Source organism: Macrobrachium nipponense, chromosome 36, assembly GCF_015104395.2.
Source record: "Macrobrachium nipponense isolate FS-2020 chromosome 36, ASM1510439v2, whole genome shotgun sequence".
NCBI classification, from domain to species: Eukaryota; Metazoa; Arthropoda; class Malacostraca; order Decapoda; family Palaemonidae; genus Macrobrachium; species Macrobrachium nipponense.
The window spans coordinates 52,582,946-52,606,000 of record NC_087220.1 but is presented as its reverse complement, the minus strand read 5'-3'; the positions used below and the strand labels follow the sequence as shown (position 1 = coordinate 52,606,000).

Below are 23,055 nucleotides of genomic sequence, written 5' to 3'. Positions count from 1 at the left end.
TAGGCCGAGTACTGGAAAGAAACAATCGGCTTTTTCTGCCTCCGAGCCGACGGTCGGCAGTGCTCCCACCAAGCGCCACCAATTGCCAGGGAGGCCAGGTACTGGAAAGATACAATAAGCCTTTTCTGTCTTTGGCCCTTCGGTTAGCAGTGCTCCCACCAAGCGCCACTAATCACCTGGGCGGCCAGGTATTGGAAAGATACAATCGGCCATTTCTGCCTCCGAGCCGATGGTTGGCAGTGCTCTCACCAAGTGCCACCAATCGCCAGGGAGACCAGGTACTGGAAAGAGACAATCTGACATTTCTGACTCCGAGCCGACGGTTGGCAGCGCTCCCACCAAGCGCCGCCAATCGCCAGGGAGGCCAGGTACTGGAAAGAGACAATCGGCCGTTTCTGCCTCCGAGCCGACAGTCGGCAGCACTCCCACGAAGCGCCACCGATCGCCAGGGAGGCCCGGTCCTGGAAATAGACAATCGGCTGTTTCTGCCACTGAGTTACGTTCGGCAGCACTTCCTCCAAGTGCCACCGATCGCCAGGGAGGCCAGGTACTGGAAAGAGAAAATCAGCCATTTCTGCCTCAGAGCCGACGGTTGGCAGCGCCCCCACAAAGCCCCGCCAATCGCCAGGGAGGCCAGGTTCTGGAAAGAGACAATACGCCGTTTCTGCCTCCGAGCCAACAGTTGGCAGCGCCCCCACCAAGCCCCGCCAATCGCCAGGGAGGCCAGGTTCTGGAAAGAGACAATACGCCGTTTCTGCCTCCGAGCCAACAGTTCGCAGCGCTCCCACCAAGTGCTAGGGAGGTTAGGTACTGGAAAGAGACAATTGGTCATTTCTGCCTCTGAGCCAACAGTTGGCAGCGCTCCCACCAAGCGCCACCAATCGCCAGGGTGGCCAGGTACTGGAATGAGACAATCGGTCGTTTCTGCCTCCGAACCGACTATTGGCAGCGCTCCCACTAAGTGCCACCAATCGCCAGGGATGCCAGGTACTGGAAAGAGACAATAGGCTGTTTTTGCTTCTGAGCCAACGGTTAGCAGCGCTCCCACCAAGCGTCGCCAATCGCCAGGGAGGCCAGGTACTGGAAGGAGACAATCAAGCATTTCTGCCTCCGAACTGACTGTTGGCAGCGCTCCCACCAAGCGCCACCAATCACCAATGAGGCCAGGTTTGGAAAGAGACAATTGGCCGTTTCTGCCTCTGAGCCAACGGTTGGCAGCGATCCCACCAATCGCCAGGGAAGCCAGGTACTGGAAAGAGACAATAGGCGGTTTCTACCTCTGTGCCCACGGTTGGCAGCGATCCCACCAAGCGCCACCAATCGCCAGGGAGGCCAGGTACTGGAAAGAGACAATCGGCTATTTCTGCCTCCGATCCAACAGTAGGCAGCGCTCCCACCAAGCGCCACCGATCGCCAGGGAGGCCAGGTACTGGAAAGAGACAATCGGCTATTTCTACCTCCGATCCAACAGTAGGCAGCGCTCCCACCAAGCGCCACCGATCGCCAGGGAGGCCACGTCCTCGAAGGAAACAATTGGCTGTTTCTGCCTCCGAACCTAAGACTGATCGCCAAGGAGGCCAGGACCTGGAAGGAGACAATCGGCCTTTTCTGCCTTTGAGCCGACAGTTGGCAGCGCTCCCACGAAGCGCCACCGATTGCCAGGGAGGTCAGTACTGGAAAGAGACAATCGGCCGTTTCTGCTTCCAAGCCAATGGTCGGCAGCGCTCCTACCAAGCGCCACCGATCGCCAGGGAGGCCAGGTACTGGAAAGAGACAATCGGCTATTTCTGCCTCCGATCCAACAGTAGGCAGAACTCCCACCAAGCGCCACCGATCGCCAGGGAGGTCAGTACTGGAAAGAGACAATCGGCCGTTTCTGCTTCCGAGCCAATGGTCGGCAGCGCTCCTACCAAGCGCCACCGATCGCCAGGGAGGCCAGGTACTGGAAAGAGACAATCGGCCGTGAATGCCTCTCAACCAACGGTTGGCAGCGCTCCCACCAAGGGCCACTGATTACCAGGGAGGCCAGGTCCTAGAAATAGACAACCGGCCGTTTCTGCCTCTGAGTTATGGTTGGCATCTCTCCCACCAAGCGCCACCAATCGCCAGGGAGGCCAGGTTCTGGAAAGAGACAATCGGCCGTTTCTGCTTCCGAGCCAATGGTCAGCAGCGCTCCTACCAAGCGCCACCGATCGCCAGGGAGGCCAGGTACTGGAAAGAGACAATCGGCCGTGAATGCCTCTGAGCCGACAGTTGGCAGCGCTCCTACCAAGCGCCACCAATCGCCAGGGAGGCAAATTACTGGAAAGAGACAATCGGCCGTTTCTGCCTCTGAGCCAACGGTTTTCATCTCTCCCACCAAGCACCACCAATCGCCAGGGAGGCCAGGTTCTGGAAATAGACAATCTGCCGTTTCTGCCTCCAAGCCGACGGTTGGCAGTGCTCCCACCAAGAGCCACCAATCGCCAGGGAGGCCAAGTACTGCAAAAAGACAATCGGCCGTTTCTGCCACCGGGCCGACGGTTAGCAGCGCTCCCACCTAGCGCCACCAATCACCAGGGAGGCCAGGTACTGGAAAGAGACAATTGGCCATTTCTTCCTCCGAGCCAACGGTTGGCAGCACTCCCACCAAGCGCCACCAGTCGCCAGGGAGGCCAAGTACTGGAAAGAGACAATCGGACGTTTCTGCCTCCGAGCCGACGGTTGGCAGCGCTCCCACCAAGTGCCACCAATCGCCAGTGAGGCAGGGTACTGGAAAGAGCCAATCGGCCATTTCTGCCTCCATGCTGAAGGTTGGCAGCGCTCCCACCAAGCGCCACCAATCGACAGGGAGGCCAGGTACTGGAAATAGACAATCGACCGTTAATGCCTCTGAGCCGACGGTTGGCAGCGCTCCCACCAAGCGCCACCAATCCCCAGGGAGGCCAGGTACTGGAAAGAGACAATCGGCCGTTTCTGCTTCCGAGCCAACGGTTGGCAGCACTCCTACCAAGCGCCACCGATCGCCAGGGAGGCCAGGTACTAGAAAGAGACAATCGACCGTTAATGCCTCTGAGCCGACGGTTGGCAGCGCTCCCACCAAGCGCCACCAATCGCCAGGGAGGCCAGGTACTGGAAAGAGACAATTGGCCGTTTCTGCCTCCGGGCTAACGGTTGGCAGCGCTCCCACCAAGCGCCACCAATCGCCAGTGAGGCAGGGTACTGGAAAGAGACAATCGGCCGTTTCTGCCTCCATGCTGAAGGTTGGCAGCGCTCCCACCAAGCGCCACCAATCGACAGGGAGGCCAGGTACTGGAAAGAGACAATCAGCCGTTTCTGCCTCCGAGCCAACAGTTGTCAGCGCTCCCACCAAGCGCCACCAATCGCCAGGGAGGCCAGGTACTGGAAAGAGACAATCGGCCGTTTCTGCCTCCGAGCCGACGGTTGGCAGCGCTCCCACCAAGCACCACCAATCGTCAGGGAGGCCAGGTTCTGGAAATAGACAATCGGCCGTTTCTGCCTCCAAGCTGACGGTTGGCAGTGCTCCCACCAAGCGCCACCAATCGCCAGGGAGGCAAGTACTGGAAAGAGACAATCGGCCGTTTCTGCTACCGGGCCGACAGTTAGCAGCGCTCCCACCAAGCGCCACCAATCGCCAGGGAGGCCAGTTACTGGAAAGAGACAATCGGCCATTTCTGCCTCCAAGCCAACGGTTGGCAGCGCTCCCACCAAGCGCCACCAATCGCCAGGGAGGCCAAGTACTGGAATGCGACTATCGGACGTTTCTGCCTCCGAGCCGACGGGTGGCAGCTCTCCCACCAAGCGCCACCAATCACCAGGTAGGCCAGGTACTGGAAAGAGACAATCGGCCGTTTCTGCCTCCAAGCTGAAGGTTGGCAGCGCTCCCACCAAGCGCCACCAATCGCCAGGGAGGCCAGGTACTCGAAAGAGACAATTGGCCGTTTCTGCCTCCGGGCCGATGGTTGGCAGCGATCCCACCAAGCGCCACCAATCGCCAGGGAGGCCAGGTACTGGAAAGAGACAATCGGCTGTTTCTGCCTCCGAGCCGACGGTTGGCAGCGCTCCCACCAAGTGCCACCAATCGCCAGGGAGGCAGGTACTGGAAAGAGACAATCGGCCATTTCTACCTCCGAGCCGACGGTTTTCAGCGCTCCCACCAAGCACCACCAATCCCCAGAGAGGCCAGGTGCTGGAAAGAGACAATCGGCCGTTTCTGCCTCCGAGCCAACAGTTGTCAGCGCTCCCACCAAGTGCCACCAATTGCCAGGGAGGCCAGGTTCTGGAAATAGACAATCGGCCATTTCTGCCTCCAAGCTGACGGTTGGCAGTGCTACCACCAAGCGCCACCAATCGCCAGGGAGGCCAAGTACTGGAAAGAGACAATCGGCTGTTTCTGCCACCGGGCCGACGGTTAGCAGCGCTCCCACCAAGCGCCTCCAATCGCCAGGGAGGTCAGGTACTGGAAAGAGACAATCGGCCGTTTCTGCCTCCGAGCCGACGGTTGGCAGCGCTCCCACCAAGCGCCACCAATCGTCAGGGAGGCCAGGTTCTGGAAATAGACAATCGGCCATTTCTGCCTCCAAGCTGACGGTTGGCAGCGCTCCCACCAAGCGCCACCAATCGCCAGGGAGGCCAGGTACTGGAAAGAGACAATCGGCTGTTTCTGCCTCCGAGCTGACGGTCGGCAGCGCTACCACCAAGTACCACCAATCGCCAGGGAGGCCAGGTTCTGGAAAGAGACAATCGGCCGTTTCTGCTTCCGAGCCAATGGTCGGCAGCGCTCCCACCAAGCGTCACCAATCGCCAGGGAGGCAAATTAATGGAAAGAGACAATCGGCCCGTTTCTCGCCTCCGAGCCAATGGTCGGCAGCGGGCCTCCAACAAGCCGTCCACCAATCCGAAGGGAGGGCCAAATTAATGGAAAGAGACAATCGGCCGTTTCTGCCTCTGAGCCGACGGTTTTCAGCACTCCCACCAAGCACCACCAATCGCCAGGGAGGCCAAGTACTGGAAAGAGACAATCGGCTGTTTCTGCCACCGGGCCGACGGTTAGCAGCGCTCCCACCTAGCGCCACCAATCGCCAGGGAGGCCAGGTACTGGAAAGAGACAATGGCCCGGTTTTTGCTCCGACCGGACTGGTTTTGGCAGCGCTCCCACCCAAGATCTTTCAATCCCGTCGGGAGGCCGCGGTACTGGAAAGAGACCAATCGGCCGTTTTTTGCCTCCGAGCCGACGGTTGGCAGCGCTCCCAGACATCATCATCGTCAGGGAGGCCAGGTACTGGAAAGAGACAATCGGCCGTTTCTGCCTCCGAGCCGACGGTTGGCAGCGCTCCCACCAAGCGCCACCAATCGCCAGGGAGGCCAAGTACTGGAAAGAGACAATCGGACGTTTCTGCCTCCGAGCCGACGGTTGGCAGCGCTCCCACCAAGCGCCACCAATCGACAGGGAGGCCAGGTACTGGAAAGAGACAATCGGCCATTTTTGTCTCCGAGCCAACGGTTGGCAGCGCTCCCACCAAGCGCCACCAATCGCCAGAGAGGCCAGGTACTGGAAAGAGACAATCGGCCATTTTTGTCTCCGAGCCAACGGTTGGCAGCGCTCCCACCAAGCGCCACCAATCGCCAGAGAGGCCAGGTACTGGAAAGAGACAATCGGCCGTTTCTGCCTCCGAGCCAACAGTTGTCAGCGCTCCCACCAAGTGCCACCAATCGCCAGGGAGGCCAGGTACTGGAAAGAGATGATAGGCTGGTTCTTCCTCTGAGCTGACGTTTCCAGTACTTGGCCTCCTTGTCGCTTGGTGGCGCTTGGTGGGAGCGCTGCCAACCTTCAGCTTGGAGGCAGAAATGGCCTATTGTCTCTTTCCAGTACCTGGCCTACCTGGCGATTGGTGGCGCTTGGTGGGAGCGCTGCCACCCGTCGGCTCGGAGGCAGAAACGTCCGATAGTCGCATTCCAGTACTTGGCCTCCCTGGCGATTGGTGGCGCTTGGTGGGAGCGCTGCCAACCGTTGGCTTGGAGGCAGAAACGGCCGATTGTCTCTTTCGAGTAACTGGCCTCCCTGGCGATTGGTGGCGCTTGGTGGGAGCGCTGCTAACCGTCGGCCCGGTGGCAGAAACGGCCGATTGTCTCTTTCCAGTACTTGGCCTCCTTGGCGATTGGTGGCGCTTGGTGGGAGCACTGCCAACCGTCAGCTTGGAGGCAGAAATGGCCTATTGTCTATTTCCAGAACCTGGCCTCCCTGGCGATTGGTGGCGCTTGGTGGGAGCGCTGCCAACCGTCGGCTCGGAGGCAGAAACGGCCGATTGTCTCTTTCCAGTACTGGCCTCCCTGGCGTTTGGCAGCACTCCCACCAAGCGCCACCAATTGCCAGGGAGGCCAGTACTGGAAAGAGACAATCGGCCGTTTCTGCCTCCGAGCCGACGGTTGGCAGCGCTCCCACCAAGCGCCACCAATCGTCAGGGAGGCCAGGTTCTGGAAATAGACAATCGGCCATTTCTGCCTCCAAGCTGACGGTTGGCAGTGCTCCCACCAAGCGCCACCAATCACCAGGGAGGCCAGGTACTGGAAAGAGACAATCGGCCGTTCCTGCCTCCGAGCCGACGGGTGGCAGCGCTCCCACCAAGCGCCACCAATCGTCAGGGAGGCCAGGTACTGGAAAGAGACAATCGGCCATTTCTGCCTCCAAGCTGAAGGTTGGCAGCGCTCCCACCAAGCGCCACCAAGCGACAAGGAGGCCAGGTACTGGAAAGACACAATCGGGCATTTCTGCCTCCGAGCCAACGGTTTGCAGCGCTCCCACCAAGCGCCACCAATCGCCAGGGAGGCCAGGTACTGGAAAGAGACAATCGGCCGTTTCTGCCTCCGAGCCGACGGTTGGCAGCGCTCCCACCAAGCGCCACCAATCGCCAGGGAGGCAGATACTGGAAAGAGACAATCGGCCGTTTCTACCTCCGAGCCGACGGTTTTCAGCGCTCCCACCAAGCGCCACCAATCGCCAGGGAGGCAGGTACTGGAAAGAGACAATCGGCCGTTTCTACCTCCGAGCCGACGGTTTTCAGCGCTCCCACCAAGCGCCACCGATCCCCAGGGAGGCCAGGTCTTGGATGGTGACAATCGGCCATCTCTGACTCCGAGCTGAGCCACCTGTTGGTCTGCAGCACTCCCACCAAGCGACACAGATCACCAGGAAAGCAAGATCCTGTATAAAGTACTGGTTCCTTATTAACCCAAGTTGAAACGGTACCAGTACCTCCAATTGATCTTGATATACATAAATTTCTGACTATAGTCCACGGTTGCCTTGACCTTGCTAAGGAAACGTGTTCCCAAGTATATATCGCCATTTCCTTGGGGTACGTTGTCTGTGGCGACCATTTTCACTCGGTTTGTCTTTCCATGTTTAGTACTTATCATTATGGAGTTTATAAAAGGTCCTACTTTCCCAATTCCTGGCACATTGCAACTGACATTTTTCTTCCTTTTCAAGAATGGAGATCTTACAAGGTTCATCTCTCCTTCCCAGAGATGGACAATGGCCTTTTGACCTCCTGAGGGTTCCAGATTGACGTTGAAAGTCAGGGGATGACCAGGATATTTCAGGTTTCCAGTCCTATTTTCCTCATTTTTTATAAAGATTGAGGATCCATTTCTATGAAACTGGCGGACAAAACCATACCGCCAAAGGACTTCCCTGCCAAGCGAGATGTTCGGAACCATGTACCGGTTTTGAATGCCGAAGTCAACGACAATGCATATTTTGTTGTCGAGAATGACTTCCACATTCTCTATGACGCCTATAATGGCTAAATCTCCCAAAACCTGGACGTCAGCTGTGTTAGGCGTCAATTCCTTCATATACTGGTCAAGGCCCAAGTCCCTGGCAGCATCAAGGGTCATTATGGAATTACAACTCAATTCGCATGTTGCTAAACCAACTACCGTGATATGGTTATTGATCATTGCATTGATCATGCCAGTTGAGCTTACAGATGCCTGTGGTTGATCCTCAAAGATAGGTTTCTTCTTCATCTTTGTTACAGGCAAAAGGTCCATGCAAGGTTTATCATTCAGAGTCAGAATCACCTTATCTAGATAAACCTGCCATCCATTGTCAATAGTTACATGGACAGATCCCTCTCCATCTCTCTTTTTCAGGTCAGCAATGTTTTGTATCGCCATTGCTCTTTCTTCCAATTCAATTTCGTCTTTCCCTCTACTAAAAGAGGCTACTTCTTTAGTGAAGTCTTTTCTCTCATTCTTGACTTCCTCTTCTACCTCGCTATTAGCTTCTTGTTCTTCAGAGTGAACTTCTTCTCCATCATCAAATTCTTGATCTTCACATTTAGGAAACATTTGTTCCTTTGTAAGTGATTCTATAATCTTACTAATATCCTTCTTTGCCTGCAAAACGACTTTCCTTTCCTCACAGAGAGCTTGTTTCTCTCTGTTAAACGACTCTCTTTGCTTCTTAAATTCTTCTTTATCCATCAAGAGATCTATTTTTTCCTGATCGAAAACCTGTTTTTGTGAGCAAAAGAGATCCTTTTCTCTATCTAGAGCATGTCTCTGTATGGCGATAGTAATTCTTTCTTTTTCAAGGATCTCTCTATCTTGACTAAGGCACTCATTTAGCTGGTTGATTTCTTGCCTCTCTTTATTCAAGGCCTCTCTTTCACGGCAAACAAGGAGTAATTCCTCCTCGAGCTCTTCTTTTGCCTTGCCGCATTCCTCTTTCAACTGGAGGAGTTCTTTCCGTGCTCTGTCCAAGGAAGCCGCCTCTTTATGGAGCCTTTCCTTCTCTCTTAGGGCAGCTTTCACTATTTTATTTAGTGCATCTGTAACGGAGTCGTCGAAATCCAGTTCGTCGCAACAATTCGCTTCAGATGTCTTCACTGCTGGTTCGTTAGCGGCCAAAACAGCACCGCTGGTCTCCTCCAGAGTGCTGTTTGTCAAGTGGTCACATGCCGTAAGTAGTCCTTTTCCGGCATCGCGAGCCTTTTCATCGAAAGTTTCCTTCAGCAAAAGAATTCCAGTTTCAATAGAAGACTCATCTTTATTTAACTGGCAGATTTCGTCAGGGTTTTCAATATGATTCAGACTTTTCAGAGGCTGTGGCTCTCTGGTTTCAGCTGTTTCCGTGCTCTCAGATCTCCCTTGGGCGAATTTCTCTTTAGTGATCAATTTGGGTCCGTTTGCCGAAGCTTTTGTCACACGTTCGAAGAAATCAAAATCCTTGAGCCATTCCGTAAGAGTAGGTACGAATGCCGATGTAATATCATAACTATAAACAAATAAACCTTTAAAAGGTCCAAACAACATACTAGACAAATTGATTAAGTTTTCAAAGAACATTTTCATGTCTGCTGGTGAGAAATATCAGAGAGATTCCTAGTTCTGAAAAATGCCCCGTCTCCGCAAAAGCAGGAGACTCCATGGAGCCGCTGGAGAAGCTTCACTGGCTCCGACGGAAAGGGACCTCTTCGGCTCCTTCTGTTGGATTCCACTGAAGCCTCGGGACGTTCCGAGATGTATGTACACACGTATACATGAGACTGAACTCATATTATTGATACATGCTATTGAAGTCGTTTTGATCTTTTATATATATATATATATATATATATATATATATATATATATATATATATATATACATATATATATATATATATATATATTATATATATATATAGGAATATATGTACACATATGCAAACGCGCATGCACCCACGCGCACACACACATTATATATATATATATATATAATATATATATATATATATATATATATATATATAGATATATATATATATATAATAATAATATATATATATATATATATATATATATATATATATATATATATATATATATATATATATATATAATATATATATATATATATATATATATATATATATATATATATATTATATATAATATCGTATATATATATATATATATATATATATATATATATATTATATATATATATATTGAACAGCTTATCCTTTGGAAGTTTGAATTTCGAGGTCAGTAGCCCCTCTGGTGGGCTTATTCCATATAATTAGCGTTCACCTTCTGATTAATAATAATAATAATAATAATAATAATAATAATAATAATAATAATAATAATAATAATAATAATAATAATATATTCTTAGGAAGCCTGAATTTCATGTTAATGTCCCTGTGGTGGTTTTGTTCCATAAGAATAATGTTAATCTTCTGAATAATAATAATAATAATAATAATAATAATAATAATAATAATAATAATAATAATAATAATAATAATAATAATAATAATAATAATAATAATAATAATAATAATAATAATAATAATAGTAATTCTCTATGTTCCTTTTGTGCGAGTCTCTTCATATATAATTCATTATTAGTTTCTGGGGCTACTATTGCCTATTGCTAATGGTCATATCTTCATCTCACTTTCACAACTTGGTGGGCATTAATCGTCAGCTATTTATTCATTTAATATCTGACAGATACTTCATCAATCTAGAGATATATTTCTGAGATCCATTTTCTCTTCTTGAAAAGAAAACAATGTAAAATAATAATATCTATATATATATATATATATATATATATATATATATATATATATATATCTATATATATAAATCTGTTACATAAAAGGAGGATTTGCTATGATATATTTTAAATAATATATAATGTGATATGCTATGACATTTCTTAGAATGTGGAGAATCATCATTTAACTTCCCTGGAGACAGAGTGTTCGAGTGACAGCTTAGGAATGGTAACGCATCTTTCTTTGGGTGGTGTGATCAAGACTGCTGTCTTAGCAAATCAGTGCCTCGTCCTGTCGCTATGAGAGCTTGATGTAGAGGTGACTTTGAAATTGGACTTAAGCAGTTTATGGGCGTGAACATTGAGTGTGGGTTCGTACGTATGTGTGCACTTTTCCCCTTACATAATGAAATGTAGGCTTATCATGAAGGGGAGACTATTACAGAGAGAAGGCAGAGCCAGGATGGTTCTGCCAAAGTGTTTTTATTGAGTGACAGTGCAACTGTGCTGAAATGGGTGATTCTGGAGGAGGGGAAATCTACTGGAAGAGGGGAATTGTTCTGGAGAAGAATGGGGATTATTCATGGCGTAATGGTGTACTGACTTAATTACTGTGGTGACTGTGCCTAGCGTTACAACAGAATTCCATCTGATAAAAGGAGCCCCATAAAAACGCCAAAATATACAGAGAAAATATTATATTTCAGAGACTGCTGTCTGTCTCCTCAGGTAGATGAATGAGAAAAGTTACAGAAAAGGTGGTTTTTATGCCAAGAGATCCATCCACAGTTAAGCCAATTTAGGTCACTACCATTGATAATCCTTCTTTAATCCTCTTATGCGTTGGTTGAAGTAAAACTTCATCAATGACATTTGAATCCCATGCGCCCTTTGAGATGTTCATTACCTGTCTCTGTTTAATCAAGGCAGATTCTATCATCTGAATCTTGTACCGACAGTTGGTGTTATAAATTATTCATGACAAATTCTAGTTTATTCTGTGGTTATGTTTATTTTTATATGGTTGAAAATAGCTGAGTTCTGTTGCCCATACCTGACTAACCGTTTACGTTGTATTAATCTCTGGGAAAGTGATTTTCGGAATGATGATAATCTTTAGTCTTGGGGAGAAGAAGCTATTATTGGGGTTTATAGCTAAGCTTTTGGCTGATATTTGCGATCTACAAACTCTATCAATCTTATTGGCATTTCTTTGGGATTCTGAAATCATTGGAAGTTGTAGAAACCTATTAAGAGTATCCTTATTCCTCTCTCTTAGTCATAAATGAATATTTCATTCAGATCCATATCGGTGGAAGATAAAACCCGCATTGTACTACAGGTAAATTGGCCTTATTGCTTGGGGGACGTTCTATATCCATACGGGTCATCCGTAATGCATGAGGTTGGGGAGGAAATACGGTACAGCCTGGGCCGTTTAAAAGGAAAACCCTAACTACTACAACTGCTACTACTATTCGATAGCTAATAGAAACATGAATCATCTGTCAGCATGCATGTATGTTTGTGCTGCATATATATATATATATATATATATATATATATATATATATATATATATATATTATATATAAATACAATACATACATACATACATACTACATACATACATACATACATACATACATACATACATACATACATACATACATACATATAGATGTTGTGCCCTTTTTAAGGTAGACTTATCAAGTGTATGTTCGCTTACCTGCTTCTTCCTTCTTGATGATTCGTTCTGCAGTCTGGTTCTATGTTTAACTTTATGCTTCTTCTTAATGTTAGTTCTGGATTAGTAATCTTAATCGGCTTAGTCTCTCAGGAGAAGTTTGAATGAGACGAACGGTAGAGTTTCTTTCTTTACTGTTGCAAAGAATACAAGTTACAACTACAAAGCTTATAAATATATTTTTGGACCTGGCAATATTTCTGCTTCTTTACTGAACGACGGCTGCCGGTCCTCTCTGTCTTCTTCTGTAGTTCGAATTCGGCACCACCTCCTTAGGCGGTGTAGGTTCTGGTTCTCTAATCTTTTTCCCATCCCCTTTTAGGTGGGGTTAACATGTTAATTCCTCCTCTTCCAGGCGGAGTCAATAATTTAACATATTAATACCTCCTCTTGGAGGTGGGGCTCCATTATCGATAGAAGCTGAGTAAGTCTGGTGCGAGGTCACAGGTCAAAGATTTTATGATGCTCTTAAGATTTTAATTGCGATGGTGTTATGGTCCAACTTCCTGTGACTAAGGTTTTGTTGATCAAATTCTGGCTCACACACCAAAGCCATCATTACATATATCTTAAAAAAAAAAAAAAAAAAAAAAAAAAAAGCAGGTGTGGCGGAGAATGGTTAATCTCAGCTTTCTCCACTTAGTGACAGGAGGGCTTTTTTTGTTCCATTTAATGTTTAGCTAGTTTGGGAAATAAAAAGTATATTTTTATATCTACGAGGATTCATTAGCCCAGCTTGTATTTTTAGCTTGGTTCCATTTGCAGAGGGATAACCAGCAACAAGAGGTAAGAGGATTGCCTGTTTGTTTATTTTATTTAAACTAGAGCCGTATGGTCGTAGACTCGGCAATATATATATATATAATATATATATATATATATATATATATATATATATATATATATATATTTACATATAAAGGAGTACCGCTGGAAGGGGCTTTCGACTCTCGTCCTCTGCAAAGCAGACAAGAGTCAAAAGGCTATGCAGCTGTACTCCATTGTTTCACTTTCCTTCGTGCCTTTTGCCTTTATATATTCATCATGTTCCAAATTTGCGTGATGTGTATATATATATATATATATATATATATATATATATATATATATATATATATACTATATATATATATATGATTGTGGAGGCTTTTCCCTTAGACTCAGATGTGGAAATGATAAAATTACAAAACGCCGCAGATATTCCACGACAAAGCAGAAGGCAAATCGAGTCAGAGATGAAATCCAATTAACAAAGAAGAAGAAGAGGAAGAAGAAGAAGACAAGGCAAGATGGCCCGGATAAATGTCGAAAAGAGGACGCAGATAACCGAGGAAGAAAGATCATAGGATAAAGGGGAAGGATTTGCGACCGTCCTTGGAAGGGATTTGGGATTCTTTATGGGCAAAGGATGGAGATTTATTAGGCGCTGATGTTGAACCTAGAAGACAAAATCCTTCCTAACAACGACCCGAGAGTAACGGCCATTAATAAAACGTAAGGGGAAATAGAGAGACGCACTGCCTGTTTTTCTCACCTCAGAGGAAGCTGAGAGAGAGAGAGAGAGAGAGAGACAGAGAGAGAGAGACAGACAGAGAGAGAGAGAGAGAGAGAGAGAGAGAGAGAGAGAGAGAGAGAGAGTTCTCTCTGCCAGAAAATTTATTATCAACCATGACACCTGGTTATTACTTTCGTTAGATATCCTTAGCTGTAGTGTTGTCATCCCGACCAACTGCTGGTTTTCTTTCTCCTCTTTCGTTTTTGTGTGAACAGTAAACACTTTCAATGCATACATTCATAAATATAAGTAAAAATCACATAAGAATATAATATAGTTCCTAAAAAATATTATTTTCTCTCTCTCTCTCTCTCTCTGCAGGATGACCCAGATGGAAATGAGATCCTCCCGTGGAAATGAAGCGACTTTACCTGTATAATGTGGGCTTATCCTTCAGGATATCTCTGGGGATCTTAATGAAATTGTCAGTTATAATCCTGAGGAAGGGAAGGATAAGGATCCTCAAGGTTCCTCTACTCAGTTCCCATGACTTTAGAGGCACGAAGGAAGCATAACGACTGCCATTAAGACCGAAAGATCTCGGCAGTTCTCGTTTTTTTTCATTTTCCTCCGTGGCATTACCCTTTATTTATAAATAGCATCACGTTTTATATATTTCGTGATCAAGTTATATATATATATATATATATATATATATATATATATATATATATATATATATGATTCAACTGAAGAGGCTGAATGGATGGGCAACCCAGTTCTATTTTACCAGTCCAAAATGATACACCTGCCTCTTAATTGAAGGAAGATTATTAGAGTCAAGGAAAAACAGTAACGAGGCGAGAAATCCAAAGCTTGGCAGTTAGTGGAAAGGAACAATGAAATATAAGGATTATTATCGATGACCACAGAGTTAATGTGGGAAGAAGTGGCCTTACAGGTGTTATCCGTTTGCCTAAGATGTCACTTGAGCTCTGCAAAACACCTGCCCTTGTGCCCCTGTCGAGGAATGCTGTGCTGCCATCTCTTGTATATATTTTCACTCCATGGACTAAAGAAGTTATTTCTTTGTTTATTTGGTTCTCCTTGTTTTTCTTTGTTTTCTTAACATGGAGAGTTCCCGGCATTTCTCTGATCACTACCTGACACCTAGCCACCCGTAACAGTAAGTACTGAAAAGACTCCTTTATATAAATTGCTCTATGTATTAGTGTATTATATAATGTCGTGTGTTGAAGTGATTCAGTGTTTATAAGTGTATACAGTATAACTAATGAAGATTGTTTGTGTATTGAAAATGTCATATGTTAACCTGTGAGTGTTTAAAAGTTTGTAGAGTATAAACAATAAGGTTTGCATTAAGTTTTACTTCATTGTGCCTTTTCTGCAGTCAAGAACTTAATTATATATATCAACACTTATATAGCTGTAAATATGTCTATATTTTGCAGAACTCCTTAGACCTTGGTCAGTCGCCTTCATTCTTGGTCCTAGACCCTAGACTCTTGGTCCTTGGATCTTATTTCATCCTTAGATGCTCATGATTCTTCGTCAGATTGTAATCACGTGCAGTACTTTTCCTGGTCCTGATTATACGCGCAAGATCTTCAATAGAGCTTTGTATTATTATAGAAGTTCCTGGTGTTATACATGAAGTTTGTTAATTTTGTATGTTTCAGTTTGTAAATATATTTTAAGTTCATAGAATTTTTCATGTTATACCTTTATATTAAAAATTAAACAAGGAAACTTAAAAATGAACAATCAAATATATTTTTAAAAGAACCAGAGTTCATGGAATATAAAATATAAAAACCATAACTCCGACAGCCCCCTACGTTGTGGTGCTTTCGGTGCATCTCACGAGGTCCGCTGTAAGCATTACTCAATTAGGGTCTTTGCAACGTCCCGTCGGCCCCTATCTGCAACCTCTTTCATTCCTTCTGCTATACCTCTGTTCATGTCCAGCTTCCATCTGACTTTCCACTCTCTGTAACAATTCCTACTTCGTGCAACCGCGAGGTTTTCCTCCTGTTACACCTTTCAGACCTTCTTACTGTCAATTTCCTCCCAAGCCAAGTTCTTGGCCTTTGACCTAAATTCTATATTCTGTTCTGTTCTCCCCCATTATGAGAGCGATATCCAAAAACGTCACAAACAAATTCAAATCAGGAACTCGTGGTTGGCCATAACAAAACAGAAATCGTTCACGGTCATAGGCATCAATGATCCTCGACGGGCCCATCATGAAAAACAACCCATACAGACACTGAGGCTTCCCTTCCTACTTCCTGGCCTGAGGCGACCCCTTCAACAACCTTCCACCGCCTGCTAATACACGGTAAACACAAAGGGGAACCAATTGAATTATTTATAAAGATGAAATTCGCTCAGTCAGGCGAGAGAGAAAACGAAGATTCACGATCTTCGTAGGGATGTTTTTGTGAATCTGTTTTTGTCGGTTTTTTTTTTTTTTTTTCGTGCAGGAAGATATTTTTCATGTGCCTTTTGGAGGCCTGTGTTTAAGTCTAGTGTTTTTCGTTCATTGGTAAGGGTACTAGTAGCGTTATAATCATTCTTGTACTACGTATTCCTTGGACTTCTTAATTGTCATTGTAAAATGCTTGCACAACACACTTCAGTCTAGTAACTGATCATTTATCTTCCAGAAGGCTTTGTGGATCACAGCAGGGCCCGTGAGAGGGGGGTGAAGCTGGTTTCTTTACACCAGGGCCCGGTCTCAAAGGGGGCCAGTCACCCGACCAGGAGGGAAAAAAATGGGAGAGCAAATGGAGAGAGATAGAGAGAATACTAATATGCAAAACACACCATAAACATATGTATATATATAATAGAAGTTTCTACAGTTTATCAGTAAAATAATAGTTGTTGAAAAACTTTTTCTAAATAATCTTAAGCCTGGAGTGACACCACGTAATTACGTAAATGAATGCAGCTTAGCTGTGTTGGAATATAAGCGAAGTCAACTCTCCGTCTCGCTCAGTCACCATCATTCTGATTGGCAGGATGTACATCGCCTTTCTCATTCCTTGGCAAATATTTCAGTAAGTTACAGAACTTACAGCAGTGGTTCCCAACCTGGGGGAAATGGTATGGACCGTATAGTGTTATGTGCATTGTTTATTTACACCAGTTTGTTTATGATAGTTTATCCATATTTTCCTTTAAAATATATGCAGACAGTCACACCTGGTTGTTTTTCATAATTTTCTTGGGGGAGGGGAGGGGGAGGCTTACATCTCATGGTTCTTACCCTTTAGCTGGATAATGCCTAAATAGGCGGTTATACCTACAGGTCTATAGCTTATAGGCTTGCCGCTTGCTTTGCTCACCAAATAGGCTGCTTCAAAGAAAAAATTCCAAAGTCGATTTTTGAGTCCAAGTCCATCCCTGTTAAATTAAATGAAATTGTTCAATAACAACATGTACATTTTTAAACAAATTGACCAAAAACTGTTGAGTATGTACCATGTAATGGTGTAAGTGTCATAATGTCATTATCACCATTGTGCTTTAGCCTTTAGGGTAAAAGTCCTCTTCTTTCAGCCTGCATAATGTATTCTCACAAATCAGGTGCACAGAAGCGGAAAGAAAAACAGGCTAGGGAAGAGGCTGTTTCAAAGTGTGCAAGAACATTATTTGAAGTGGGTGTTAAGAAAATAGACACAATAGACACTAATGTAGAAGAACAGAATATCTTGCCCTCATCCTCAGAGTCAGACCCCTCAACTTCACAGTCATTAGTCCAGGATGCCCAACAGGAAGCCGAATCCGATGTAATAAATGCAGAACCCAAAGACACTGAACAACAAAGAGATATAGGTTTGATCCCTGATAGGCCATCTCGAGTGCAGATTGAAGATTTTGTTAGACAGGGCCCTCAGCCAATACCAAGTCAAATTGCTTCAGATGATAAGGGTAACAGTTTCCCTTATACAGTTTTAAAGTTCAGAGACCAAATGGTGAAACTGGAAAACGAGATTGGCTAGTGTATAGTCAGCGTAAAAGAGCACTTTTTTGTTTTCCTTGTCGACTGTTTATTGCAGGATGTACACAGCCCAAAAACAACCTTCAAATTTGGCTTCATGTGGCATTGGAAAACAATCGTCATGGAAAAAACTTTATAACCGCATTTCAGAACATGAGCATACAAACTACCACAAACAGTGTTATCTAGACTGGCGTCAGTTAGAAGCACGTTTGAAAGAGGAATCTGGAATTGATGATCAGTTACAGAGATCAATTCAGTCTGAGAAAAGTAAATGGAAGCTAATTCTAAAACGAATCTTGGATGTTGTACTGACTTTAGGAGAGCGAGGCCTTTCATTTCAAGGAGAGTCTAGCATGATAGGTGATACAAATAATGGAAATTTTCTTGGTATAATTGAGCTGCTTTCTCGTTATGATGCCATTCTTCAAGATCATGTATCTAAAGTGAGTGAGAGAAGCTCAGAAGGATGGGAAGCTTCTTCAGGCTCATTATCTTTCCTATTCGTCACAAAATGAATTCATTCAATGATGTGCCGAAAAGGTTAAAGACTGTTTTCTTAATGAGCGTGATCAGGCCAAATATTATTCAATAATGGTTGATGCTACCCCGGATATGTCACATACTGAACAAAGTACATTCATCCTGAGATACCTAACTTGTGATGAATGTGGTAAATACCTGATACAAGAGAGATTTCTTTCATTTATTGATGACAGTAAGAAGACAGGGGCAGACATTTCAGAGATGATATTAAAATTTCTTAGTGATTCTCATATTCCTTTTGAAGATTGCAGAGGTCAGGGATACGACAATGGTAGTAATATGTCAGGTGAGTACAATGGAGTCCAGAGCCATCTTAAAAGAAAGAATCCTCTCTGCTTGTTCTCACCTTGTGGCTGTCATTCCTTAAACTTGTGTGATTCTGATGCTGCTGCTTGTTGCAAAGAGGTAGTAACATTTTTTGGATGGTACAGACAGTATATAATATTTGCTCGAGCAGTCCCAAATGCTGGGAGATACTTAAGAGTCACATTGCGGCATCTCTTCACGGTTTATCTGGAACTCGGTGGACAGATAGAGTAGCTAGTGTCAGGCCCTTTGCACACCATTTACCTGGTATTCTCGCTTCACTTAAAGAAATATCCCAACTGAAGAGTTTAACAGCTAAAACTAAAGTAGATGTGGCAGCCGCTATTAAGTATGTGTCTTCTTTTGAATGTATTTTGATGGCTGCTTTTTGGTTCAAGTTATTGAATTCAATAGATCAGAGAAATCAGGTGATTCAAGCTCAGTCTTCTACTGTAGATATTGAAGTAAAAAACATAGAGGACTTGGAAACTGAATTGCCGTCTCTCAAAAAGAAGTGGCATTTAATTTCTGATGAAGCCAAAGCTGTTGCAGTTGCCATGAACATTGACCCAGTATTTCGAGTCACTCGGAAAGGAAAAAGAAAATCCTTTTTTGATGACTCCGACTCTGATGATGATAAGGTATCAGGTGAAGATTCACTTATACAGACAGACGAACATAGGTTTAAGAAAGAAGTGTTTTTTAAGGTTATTGACACAGTATGTTGAGAGACTAAACAAGCGTTACCAGGCCATCTTCCAGATTAACAAACTATTTGGGTTTCTGTGGTCATATCTTGATATGACTGATGAAGTGATAGTAAATGATTCTAAAAACTTTAGCACTGAGTATAGCAAAGACATCTCTAGTGACAAGCTAACTGAGGAAATTCTGTACCTTAAGAATATACATAAAGCCAATTAGATGACAACTCTCTCTCTCCACTTCTGCTTCTTAATAAGATCACAAAATTAAAACTACAAGATTTGTTTCCAAATATATGCATAGCCTTGAGAATTTTCTTGACGTTGCCAGTCACAGTTGCCTCTGCAGAAAGATCCTTTAGCAAATTAAAGTTGATTAAGAATCACTTAAGAAGCACAATGGGACAAGAGAGATTATCATCACTAAGTCTTTTAAGCATTGAAAGTGATTTGGCACGAAAGATTGATTTTGATGATTTAATTGAGTGTTTTGCTGCTAGAAAAGCAAGGAAAGTAGTATTTCTTTAATAATTATACATGTATACTTGTATGAAACAGTCACATTTATGATTTATTTAATATAGGGAAATTTGAATTTCAAATTCATCAAAACTTTATTATGCATGATAATTATACACAACATGCAACAGGCCAACAGTGACTTACTTCACAATGCCACTTTAATGAGTTTCATGAGTAAGTTTTGTTATCTCAAAATTATACGTAATGTAATAACAAAATAAGTTGTTAACTGCAAGTCATAAATAAAGCTCCAAATACGGCAAGATGAACAGAATTTACATCCTACCAGTGAACATTTATGGCTTTAAATTTAAATTGGCTCTTAAAATTGGTCAAATTCTAAAATCCTGATCCCCCCAGCTGGATGGGCTCACTTCGCTCGCCAAATGGTAGGGGCCCAATGACACTCACAGTACCAGGGCCCAGTGATGGCTCTCCCTGGCCCTGATCAACAGAAGGCATTTTGCAGCTTGCACAGTATTCTAGATTTTACGTCACTAGGGGATTACCTTAAATGTGATAAGCTAAATGAAACAATTCACGAACAACTCACAAACAAAACAAATGAGTTTTGTCATGTTGTAAACAGTGGTGCTCTACGCGGGAATGTTATGGTACGTTTGATGCTATTTGCTCTTCTCGTGGATTCTATAGCTAAAAGAGTTATTGGAGACAGCAGACAGAAGAGAAAGTCTAGAAACTTGATAGGCTGAGAATGCGTAGATGATGCTGTTTTAATCATGGAAACACATTTTGTTAGATAGAATGCATTATTTACACAGTGACGAAATCACATTAGATGGAAAAAGGATTAATAAGCTTAAAACTTTCTAGTATTTAGGAACAATGACATCCAGTAAGTTTTCTCTGGAGTAAAACTTTACTGAAATGCTTTAAAAATGGCAAATCAGTGGGCAGTCTGAATGAAATTTGGAAATCAAATAGATTGAACCAACAAGCGAAAGTAAGATATACATTCAATAAGTACGTTTTGGTTATACAGGACCATGTTGACAGATAAGTCATTGAAAAGTAACACGCGATCGAATGTGGACAAGTAAAAGTGATAAATGACTTATTCACTCTTCAGCCAGGTGTTCTCCAAGTAAAGAATTCTGTGAATTAATTATACGACACAAGAAACCACTTTGAACACGTTAAGCCGTTGTTCTTAAACAAATGGAAAATGTACGATTGGCGTTATTCACCATGTAGAGACTGAGACGGACGAAATAAATAAAAATCTAATCCGGCCTATTATTATTATTATTATTATTATTATTATTATTATTATTATTATTATTATTATTATTATTATTATTATTATTATTATTATTATTATTATTATTATTATTATTTGAATGAGACCCGCTTTCAAACAAGTATTATTGAAGATATTGTTGCATCAGCTGCATTTAACTTGTAAATAGTCTTCTCTATTTTTCCAATAACTGCTTTCTCTCTTCTATTACAACTGGCGACTTATTATTATTATTATTATTATTATTATTAAAGCCAGAGAAAACTTGTCGTTGTTGAGCTTGCTGTAAAACACAGACAGACAGAATCAAAGTATTTTATTCTCCGTTCCACTTCCTAGGATTTTGTCCTCCTTTAATATCAGCGCCTAATAAATCTCCATCCTTTGCCCATAAAGAATCCTAAATCCCTTCCAAGGACGGCCGCAAATCCTTCCCCTTTATCCTATGATCTTTCTTCCTCGGTTGTCTCCGTTGTCTCAGCATTCATCTGAATCTCTCTCTCTCTCTCTCTCTCTCTCTCTCTTCTCTCTCTCTCTCTCTCTCTCTCTCTCTCTTCTCTCTCTGTGTGTGTGTGTGTATGTGTGTGTGTGTATGTGTGTGTGAGTACGAATAATAAACGTTGGAGAAGTAAACATAAGTACATGCGTACTTAGGTACATATAACAATATTATTTTTAAAAGAATTCAGCCTCTCATGCATTAAGGATGAGCAGGATGGAAATGAGATCGTCCTTTGGAAATGAGGCGACTTTACCTGTTTATAACGTGGGCTTAATTCTTCAGGATATCTCTGAAGTCTGTCTATTCAGTTCTCTTGATATTGGAAGCATTCCAGATTATCCTGCATATTTATGTATGATGATATACATACATACATACATGTATATGAAGGCATATTGCTCTATAAAAGAATATATTTTTTGTACTTCGAGTGAATGATTTAATACTAGAAGCTGGCGTTGCAAAAGTTTTGGTCACTGACGTCGTTTTACGACATAAGCGACGTAGCCGTTCTACGTATAAAGCAATAAGTATGTTGGGAACATTTTCGAAACATGCATGTCATTCCTTTTGTATCATAATATATATATATATATAATATATATTATATATCTATATATATATGTATATATTATATATATAATATATTATTCACGCTTCTACGTATATGTCATAAGCCTACCGTCTTCATTGTGTAGTATTAATACTCTGATGTAAGTGAATACGTTTTCATGTGTAAATGTATTTTTTTAGCACTACCTCAAATAAATATCACATGCAATATTTATGCACTCAGGAATCTATACGGCCTTTAAGCATGCATGCATTTTATATTTGCATGTCTCAGAGGCATTATTATACATCTGAAATGTATAGTGTATATACAAATATATGTATGCATGTACGTATATCCCGTTTACCAAAAAAAGATGAGAATATATTCTCATTACTGCAGTGCTATTACAATATAGCGTGCTCTCCGCCCATAGGATATTAGTCCGAATATATTTGCACAGATTAATTCACTTATCTCGTATGCAAATGAAAAACCAGTGGCTACTCAACGAAATGTCTATGTCATCTGGTACTGCTTTTTTGCAGTATTTTGGTATCAAAATACTCAAGGATACAAATGCATGATCATCATCCACCCCTCGTCTGCAGCTTAGTCATTATCATAATCATATATCTAATTACCACTCTAGTTTTTATATAATACCTAAGAAAATACATAATTAGATTTGTGATAAGTTCCAGGAAGGGATCATTCCTTTCAACCTAAACAATTCCAAAAGGTCTGATAATCGATACCAAGCAGAGGAATAAGTAACTGGGACTTTGGAATCTAAATTGCATTTTCATTTTATATGACGAGGGTTACCAC

General features: G+C 43.5%; 2 protein-coding genes across 2 annotated transcripts; both read left to right on the top strand.

Annotated features, from left to right (window-relative positions):
- Window positions 1–229: 229 nt before the first annotated feature.
- Window positions 230–2,013, top strand: LOC135203449 (serine/arginine repetitive matrix protein 1-like). Its single transcript, XM_064233174.1, has 2 exons — window positions 230–807; window positions 1,299–2,013. The coding sequence occupies exons 1-2, from the start codon at window positions 230–232 to the stop codon at window positions 2,011–2,013; spliced, it is 1,293 nt and encodes a 430-aa protein (XP_064089244.1).
- Window positions 2,014–18,424: 16,411 nt separating this feature from the next.
- Window positions 18,425–19,410, top strand: LOC135203448 (uncharacterized). The gene is made up of 2 exons (XM_064233173.1): window positions 18,425–18,662; window positions 18,971–19,410. Exons 1-2 carry the CDS (start codon window positions 18,425–18,427, stop codon window positions 19,408–19,410), a joined length of 678 nt encoding a protein of 225 aa, XP_064089243.1.
- The last annotated feature ends 3,645 nt before the right edge of the window (window positions 19,411–23,055 follow it).